The 8,866-nt window shown below is 35.4% G+C and overlaps 1 protein-coding gene across 2 annotated transcripts in view; it reads left to right on the forward strand.

Annotated features, from left to right (window-relative positions):
- The window catches only part of Cers6 (ceramide synthase 6), a 294,570-nt gene that overhangs the window by 168,836 nt on the left and 116,868 nt on the right, over positions 1–8,866 (forward strand). For both annotated transcript variants that reach the window (XM_048812423.1, XM_048812424.1), the window contains exon 4: positions 3,002–3,059. In XM_048812423.1, the coding sequence (XP_048668380.1) occupies positions 3,002–3,059 (58 nt within the window). The remainder of the gene's footprint in view (positions 1–3,001; positions 3,060–8,866) is intronic.

Genomic DNA, 8,866 nt, shown 5'->3' on the forward strand with positions numbered 1-8,866 from the left:
ATTTGCATGCTCGTTACTTTCCATATTCAGTACTGTTTAGTAGACCCATGCTGACTTTTAGCTGATATTTTTATTCCTGAATTTGGAAATATTCAACCAGACCCTCTCAAAAAGAGAATACACTGGTTGTCCTTAGCCCCACTGTGCTCCTGTTTGTTAGTAAAAGTCCTTTTAGATCTCTGACCTCTTAGTGGGGGGTTGTTTATGGACTCTGACCCATTTTCAATGGACTAGAAGACTTTCAGACAAGTAAGTATCTCCAATGCCTTGTTCTCTGTTACTTTATATATGAGTTATATAAGAACTCCAACACTCAGAATGCAGCACTTTCAAAGATCATCTTGTCTCTAAATCTGCCACTGACACTGCCAGGGTGCAAAGTACTTCCCCTTCTTCCCAGTTGTTAAAATAAAGTTGCAATCACTAACCCATGGAGTGGGGGATTCTCCTGCTGCCTCAAGAGGCATCACCTTGCATGAAAAAGAGCCGTCTAGGTTTCTGACTGATACAGATTTTTACATTTATGTTCAAGATGACAGAAAGCAGAGAAAGAGAGATATGCAGATACATTTTCCTACTTGCTTTAAGGATTTCAACTTGTTTCTTGTTACCTCTCATCGCATTCATTAAACCTCATTTTATTCTTTTACTGTTGTAAAATCATTCTAATTTTAGCAAAAAAGTTGCTGGTAATATCTTCCTCCCTTGTATGATTGCAAACTGCTTTACTTTTTTCTCTTTGTGGAGATATTTTAGTAGAAAGTTGGGAGAGCCTCTACCAGGGGCTGGGTGGCAAACATTTAAAATTAAGTGTAGCTTATATGAAACTCCACAGGCAAAGTACTTTTTCATGTTACACAGCACTTGAAAAATCTTGCTTCCTGCAGATATTTTGTGAAAATATACTCTGCCTTGTAAATATTCATCATGAGTTGTTATTCAAATCATAGAGGCATCAGTGTTCCTGTAATAGAACCTATGTCTTAGGAAAACTGGGTCATTCTAGTGTTGAAATAAAATGTACCTAAGTAATGGTAGGAATTCCAATGACTTCTATAAAATTTTTATTATACATAAAAGCTGCCTGATCACTGCCTACTAACAGTAGTCTTAGAGCTGAAACAGCTGTTATAAATGATTTAATAAAGAAGTTACAAATTCAGTTGCCTCCAGGGGCCAGAAAAATAAGGCAATCCATCAAGTAGCCTTGTTCAATGCAATAAGTAGAGGGAGGGACTAGAGAAAAGTAGAGATTACTGGTGCTACCAAATTCTTGAGTCATCATTACAGTATAAACTCACTCTACCTTTAAAGATAGACTAAGGTCAAGGGATATTAACAGCCTCACCCAAAGTTAGGATAATCTATGTTCATAATCAGAACCAGTTATGCAATTTGTAAGGCCTAATGCAAAATAAAACATGGCACCCCTTGTCCAACAAATAAGAATTTCAAAACAGCTACAGTACAGCATTTAAATCAAGCATAGAGCCCCACGTGAAGCCATCCCACTTCTGACCTAGAATTTGACTCAAATCACTCTTACCTGTAACCACCAAGAAACTGAAATTGAAGATGAAGTTAAAGTTAAGTTTTTTACTTTAATGAATAAGCAAGCCATGTCTACTTACTAGTGGCTTTTATGTGCGGTTTTAGAATCCTTGCTTTTCTATTAGTGTTTGGAGACTTGTGGAATCATTTTTGTTTCCATCAGTTTCTACTGTTGTTCTTTGGATTCAGGCTTTATGAATTGTTGGCTGTTTTCAACCCTGACATTCAAAGCTCTTTTCCAAAAGTTAGTTCTGATTAAAGTCCAGAAAATGTGAAGAGTTGGTTAGTCCATGAATGAGTCTGCCTGTGTCTCCCTTGGGTCCCACTCAACTGTTGGAGACCCCATATCATTATTCTTTATTCTTATCTGAATACAGCTGTCATTTCCTCCAGATAATCTTGTACATTATTTGAATCATCTCGAAAGATCACCTTTCATTGTTGCCCTATTTGAAATTTTTACATGATTTGCAAACACAAAAAGTGAATTGCCTTCTGATGGACTGAAGCTGACTGGTCATTTTCTACTTTGTGTTCATTTAAAACTCCTAAAAATCCCAAGTTTCCACTAACAACATAACCTCAGGAATCGTATGCAGTGAAATCTAGCCAGGTTTTAAAGGCACAGCTATTCACAGAGAGTACAGGAATAAAATTAGAAATTGAGTACTAGGGTAAGAGAGGGATTTTTTTTGTAATAAATAAACAAACAAATACACACTTACATATCTTATAATTCAACATTCTTGAAACATTTCTATCATTTAAAATCTAAAGAAAACATAAAATGTTTTTTAATTTAAAAACAAAGTCTACCAGGTAGATGCAGTTTAGAATGGTATATACTTTTAACAATTGTAATATTTCTTATTGAAATCTATATGACTTCCTTTAGCAACATCCACAAAGATGTCAATAAACAATTGTTTAAAAGACAAAAGAAACTTACCCAATTTTAGAATATTGAAGTTTTTTTATTCTTTTTTATATTTTTATTAGTGCATTATAATTATATAAAATATTGGGGCTCATTTTTACATAATCATACATGCATGGAATATAATTTACTTCAATCCCAGTGCTTCCCAGTTCCTTTCCTTCCTAAACAAACATGAACGTTAGTTAAGTCATTAGTGTCTGAATCAGATAAATTATTTGAATATCTTCATATTGTTGAACTATATCCCTTCATGAGTAATTAGCAAGAGAAAATTCACATGTTGGGGAAAGGGAGAAAATGGGCAAATTCAGTAAATGAAAAAAAGTTATGAATGATTAATATTTAAAATATTTGGTGTAAGCCATGCACATATGTGTTCAACAGCTAATACACAACAAGTTTAATCCCTGGAGAGGCAAATTTAATGGAGTTCATTCACTCACATATTTCAGAATATATTATGAGATATATAGACTGAATGTCATAGAATTTTTTTTTAACCTTCTGCAGGTGGAGATTTTCATTTTACCTCTACGTATTTACCTATGGAGTCCGGTTCCTGAAAAAGGTAGGATCTGTCAAATTACTTTATATAATTCTTATATAACCAGAAGCCTACATCCCATTTTTAAAAAATATGTGACTATATTTTAAACAGTTATAACAGTCGTCCTAAGAATTATTTGTGCATTTTTATTTGACTTGCAAGTAATCTTTTGTGTTCTTTTTTTAGTAAATCATTTTTAGGCACATATCTAAGATTCTTCTGAAAATACTTTCTCTTCTTTTACCAGCCTGTCTTGTCCTAAGCATAATTTTCAAATAACTTCCTTCTTTGGTTAAGTAACAAAGTTGAACTAACCAAGTCATTACTCCGATTTAAATAACTTTAAGTACTTGATACATTTGTTTTTCCAGTGGAAGATGCTGCTAGTCCCATATCCATTCTAGCTAACTATACTTTTTTGCATTAGGAGCTTCATAAAATCCAGCTGATGCTGTAAAGGAAGTTAGTTTCCACATCACATATCACGCAGCTTGATATCAGTTGTTGCAATGTGGGTTATCACTGTAGTCTTCATGAGTAGAAATTGCTCTTTTAACGTCTTACTTTGCAATTAACAGGGCAGCACTAACTGCTGGTGGAAAATTCAGTTCCTTTCATAGTTGTGCTTTCTTTGCCTGCTTTACTAAATCCTGCATGGACTAGGGTACCTTACTCTATGAAAGTAATTCATTGTGTCTACCATAGTCTTTCTTCCTAGTTATTTCCATGCATACTGCTACTACTAACAAGTTAGGCTGCTTAAATTTAGGACTCATGAAGAAGTACCTTCTGATAGTCATGTACATATTAGCAACAGTGATTTGACATAAAATGGAAAATTATTTTTAAATAATTTTATAAAGTGATATGATTGTTATCTTTATTACAAAAATATTTTTCAAATAGCACTTGTGCCAAGTAGCGTGACTTCCTAGTAAATCTTGTAAATATTGACATGAAAATTTCAAGTATGTTTTTATTTTTAAGGTCTGAGTTATCAGATATAGTCTGTCTGTGGCAAATCCTATTATAGATAGTGGTTGTTTCCCATTATTATAGTTTCCTAGAGGAAATAATTTTTACTCCTTATATTTTTCTTTGCCAATGGCACTTATTTTTTCACTAAATAAGAATATATGGTGCAGAGGCCAGTTGGATAGATTTAAATGGATGAACTTTACCCATAAATAGGAAGAAATTCTCAATGGGATAATTAATGTGTTGGAAACTGCATATTTTAGAACCTTGCTATTCTCATGTTCAAACTTATCTAGAAAAAAAAATAGAATGACTGTAGGACATTTATGCTTGTAACTTTACTATATTGGAAGAAGAGATTGCTTTGGGTGGAATTTCAGCTGATACTGGAGAGTGGTATTTCTGGGTACCTGGGGTTTGCTAACTAGGGTCAAGGTTTGGAATTCTCTCCTGGTTCTATTGGTGAGAGGCTTTGGTGGTAAAAAGGAGAAGATGATGAGAGCTAGGAGCAGTTTTGCCCTTTCCCCCAGGTGGGCTTGATATGGTTTCCTGTAGCTATCATACGTCAAGCATGGCTATCTGTCATCAGAACAGGAAGCACTCTGACATTTAGCTCTGGCTCACTCTGACCCTAAACAAAATGAGTGCAACAAGAATAATTTTTCTCTTCCAGTCCTCAGTGGGTTGTGGAAGACAGTTAAGAGGGCCTGCTGATAGAATGTTTGCTTGAAAATGTTTTTCCTTAAACTGTACCAGTTTTCTTTCAACTATCTCTGCTTATAACAAATGCTTTAAAAAGATAAAGGAACTAGACATTGTTCTGGTTAAACTAATTTGTAATGGGGGTTTCTTTCTTTAATGCTGTCTAAACAGCACCTGTTTTAGTTTAGTTTTAGTCATAATGTAAGATACAAATGAGTGCATAGAAACCACGTGACCAAAATACCTGTGGAGAACTTCATAAGCCATCTTGTCAAGCCCTCTCATTTCATAGCTAAGGAAGCAGCAACTCAGAGAGGACAGATAGCATTCTGAAGGTAACATAGCTAGCTTACTAAAGCCTGAACCTCAAATTAAACACACACTGCTGTCTCTTATTCCAGTGCTTCCTCTTCTTTTACCAGCCTGTCTTGACTTCAGCATAATTTCCAAATGACTTCCTCCTTTGGTTAAGTAACAAAGTTGACCTAACCAAGTCATTATTCCAATTTAAATAACTTTAAGTACTTGATACATATTTTTAAATATTTTTATCAACTGTCTTGGAACAGACAATGGTTTTATCCATCTACACCCAGAGGGGGGAAAAATTTGGACACAGCTTTGAAAATAAAATGAAGTAATTAAGATTTTCAAACTACAATAAATACTTTGAAATCCATTTTCTTCAATATAGCAGAAAGTCTTTTATGTTATTTTCCAAAGAGTAGTAGAAATTTTTTTTCATAATACCAGTGTAATGAACCAATGTTAAGAGGTAGATGACTGTTACTGGCACTCATTTTATCCAAAGTATCAATTACTATTACCTAGACTCTTAGAAAAATGCCTGGTACCTCTCATGGTTCAGTTTTCCTTTGCCTTTAGATAAAACAAACCTGCTAGGACTTATCTTCTACATTGAACTAAGTAACTGCCCTTTCTCCCCTAAAAGAATAAGGAATAGATTATACAGCATTTGCTTTACAGACATGTAAGTAAACTATTAAGTTATTGTTAGAGTGCTAGGAAATACTTAAATAGGTGAAGCTTGACCATATCATCTGCTTCTGTTATTGCTGTCACAAGTGACTGCCCATTAATATGATTGGCAGAGATAAGTATTTCTGTAAAAAGCAGCCCAGAGTTACTTAGTTACTTGATGTGCTCAAAAGTCCTAGCATACAATGGGCTTATACAAATTCACACATTTTCTTAGGTCTTTAGAGAAACTACATATCAAGCCTTAGAAAATAGACTAAGCTCTCTCTGATGTACTGCATTTACTGTTCTTTTTTTTTTTTTTCCTCATTTGTAGACAGGAGTTTCTGTTGGGTGAAATTATTCAAATAGTTTTCAATGGACTCCTATAATTAGTGTCACAGGAATACCATATAAATACATGTGCTACCAAGATTTAGATAAGTATTTTTTCTTGTAATATACATGTTAGGCTAATGTATTTCCAACTTTATAGTCATAAAGTACATTTTATATCACAATCAATTCTGTACATGTGCATATACATAATTGAAAGAAAACTTACTCAAAATATACCTCTATCTAACTTCTGTAATCTGGGGGCACCTATTAAGAGACAAAAACCGTAGGGGATATTTTAAGCATTACTATAATATCAAAAAATCATTGACCAGAGGAACTCAAGGTAATTGACTCCCAGTGTGTGATGAGATAAGGAGCTTGCACACCAACGTAAATGAACCCACTTCGTTTTGAGAACATCGACCTGTGAAATGTAGCTGAACTGAACAGTGTGCCTCATGAAATAACTAATTTACAAATGAATATACACTCTGGTGTAAGCTCCTTTGTCATTGTGAATCAGTAACCAACATTTGAATAACCCATTGCTCTCTGCTTGTGCTATACCAAGGAAGGGCTCAGAGAGGTAGGAATGGCAGGGATATGCACCACTCTGAAGACCAAGGAGTCACAGGAAGTGGTTGCAGTTATTAGAACTTAGAATCTCAAAGGAAGGGCCATGAGCCCCACCAGTCTTCTGAGGAAGGGATGCAGCCCAGCTGGTGTCTCTGAAGGAGCACAATGATACTGTTCCTGGGAATGTGTAGAAACTGCAAACTGGAACCAACTGCTGCTACTGCATCCAGCTGCTGCTGCCACTGGGTGAGGATGCAGATGACAAGAACTGGAAGCAAACCAGAAAGAAGAGAGTCCTATTTTCTTCTTGCAGCCTCCCCCCTGGTGCTTTCCAGAGACCAAACTTGGCATGATCTGAGTCCCTCAGAGCCAGCAGAAGTGTGACTTGCAGAGTCCCACTTCCGAGGCTGAGAGCAGCATCTCTGTAACTAGCTCAACCTCAGCATATTGCTGCATTCTGTGACGTGCATCGATAAATTATTGTAATTTATTTTATTTTTAAAATATGCTACTTGCTGACTTTGTGACTCACTACTGGGTGAAAACCTGAAGCTGAGAAGACTGTGTCAGACTAGCCCTTTGGCCATTCCCTTGGAATTCCTGAGTACAGCCTGAACCAAGGCACAGCCATCATGGTTTCACGTGGCGTTCTCTTCAAAGGTCAACAACAAAAGCTGCAGTGTTCCCCTGGTGTCATGTTTCAAGATGTTCTCTTTTGCGTATTGGTTAGCGTGGAATCTTTCTGATATGGAAACACGGTTGTCATTCTTTTCTCTATTTGAGGATGAAAATAAAATTTGTTCATCTGTTAGAATGTACATCCATTTAAAATTTTCTTCCGTCATTTTTAAAAAGGTTGAAATTGCTTGGACAATGTTGCTTTTTTTAGGCAGCTTCAAAATTTACTTCTACCTGAAAAAATGGCCCATCACATATTTCTGTAAGCAGTGCATATGACATAGACCACTAACTAGCATTGGGGAGGGGCCGTAAAGATCAACTTTCCCACATTTCTCATTTCAGAAAAGAAAAAAATAATACTTTCAGAAGAGAGATTTGACTTGCCTGAGGCTAATCTTTTTTTTTTTAAGAATTTTTCAAATATTTTATTTTATTTGTTTTTTGAGGCTATTGCAAGGGGATAGTTTTCCAAATTTCTCTTTCATCAACAATGTATAGGGATGCAATTGATTTATGGGTGTTAGCTTTATATCCTGCTACTTTGCTTCATTCATTTATGAGTTCTAGAAGTCTTCTGTTGGAATTTTTTTGGGTGTTCTAAATACAGAATCATGTTGTCAGCAAATAGGGATAGTTTGAGTTCTTCTTTTCCTATTCATATCCATTTAATTTCTTTCTTCTTTTTTAATTTTTTTAATTATTTCTAATCAGTTATACATGACAGCAGAAAGCTTTTTGATTCATTATACATAAATGAAGCACAACTTTTCATTTCTTTTGTTTTATGTGATGTAGTGTCGCACCATATGAGCAATCATACATGTAGCTACAGTAATGATGTCCAACTCATTCCATCATCTTCCCTACCCCTGTGCCCCCTCCTCTTTCTTCCTTCCCCTTGGCTCAATCAAAGTTCCTCCATTCTCCCCACACATACCCCATTATGGACCAGCATCTTATTGTCCTTAAGCTCTCTAGATCAGTTTAAATAGAAGAAAGCTAGCAGTTCAATCATTATTGCTTTCTTATTGGTAAGTTCAGCTTACTCATTAAGAATTGAAATTCACATCAGCATAGGAGAACATCTAGATAGAATGCAAGTTTAAATTCTCAGTCTCGGCTCTGCCAGTTACACTTAATTTGATTTGCATTTAGGTACAATTATGCTTTGCTCTCTGAAACCTTGTTTTTTTCTTTAAAACAGGAAAATGATGCTTACCCTGGTTCTCAGCTTGTGTGTGTGTAGATTGCTTTGGGAGCTGTAAAGTATTTGGAAATACACTTTGGAAAAATATTATTAATGAGGGAGAGGTGGGCTCTGCTGGCAATCATGAATGCCTAAGTCTCCTATAACCTCTTTTTTTTTTTTTTTTAATTTTTTATTGTGGGTTGTTCAAAACGTTACAAATTTCTTGGCATATCATATTTGACACTTTGATTCAAGTGGGTTATGAACTCCCACCTTCACCCCATACACAGATTGCAGAATCACATCAGTTACACATCCATTGATTTACAAATTGCCATCCTAGTGTCTGTTGTGCTCCGCTGCCTTTCCCATCCTCCACCCT

Source organism: Marmota marmota, unplaced genomic scaffold (genome assembly GCF_001458135.2).
Source record: "Marmota marmota marmota unplaced genomic scaffold, marMar, whole genome shotgun sequence".
Lineage (NCBI taxonomy): Eukaryota > Metazoa > Chordata > Mammalia > Rodentia > Sciuridae > Marmota > Marmota marmota.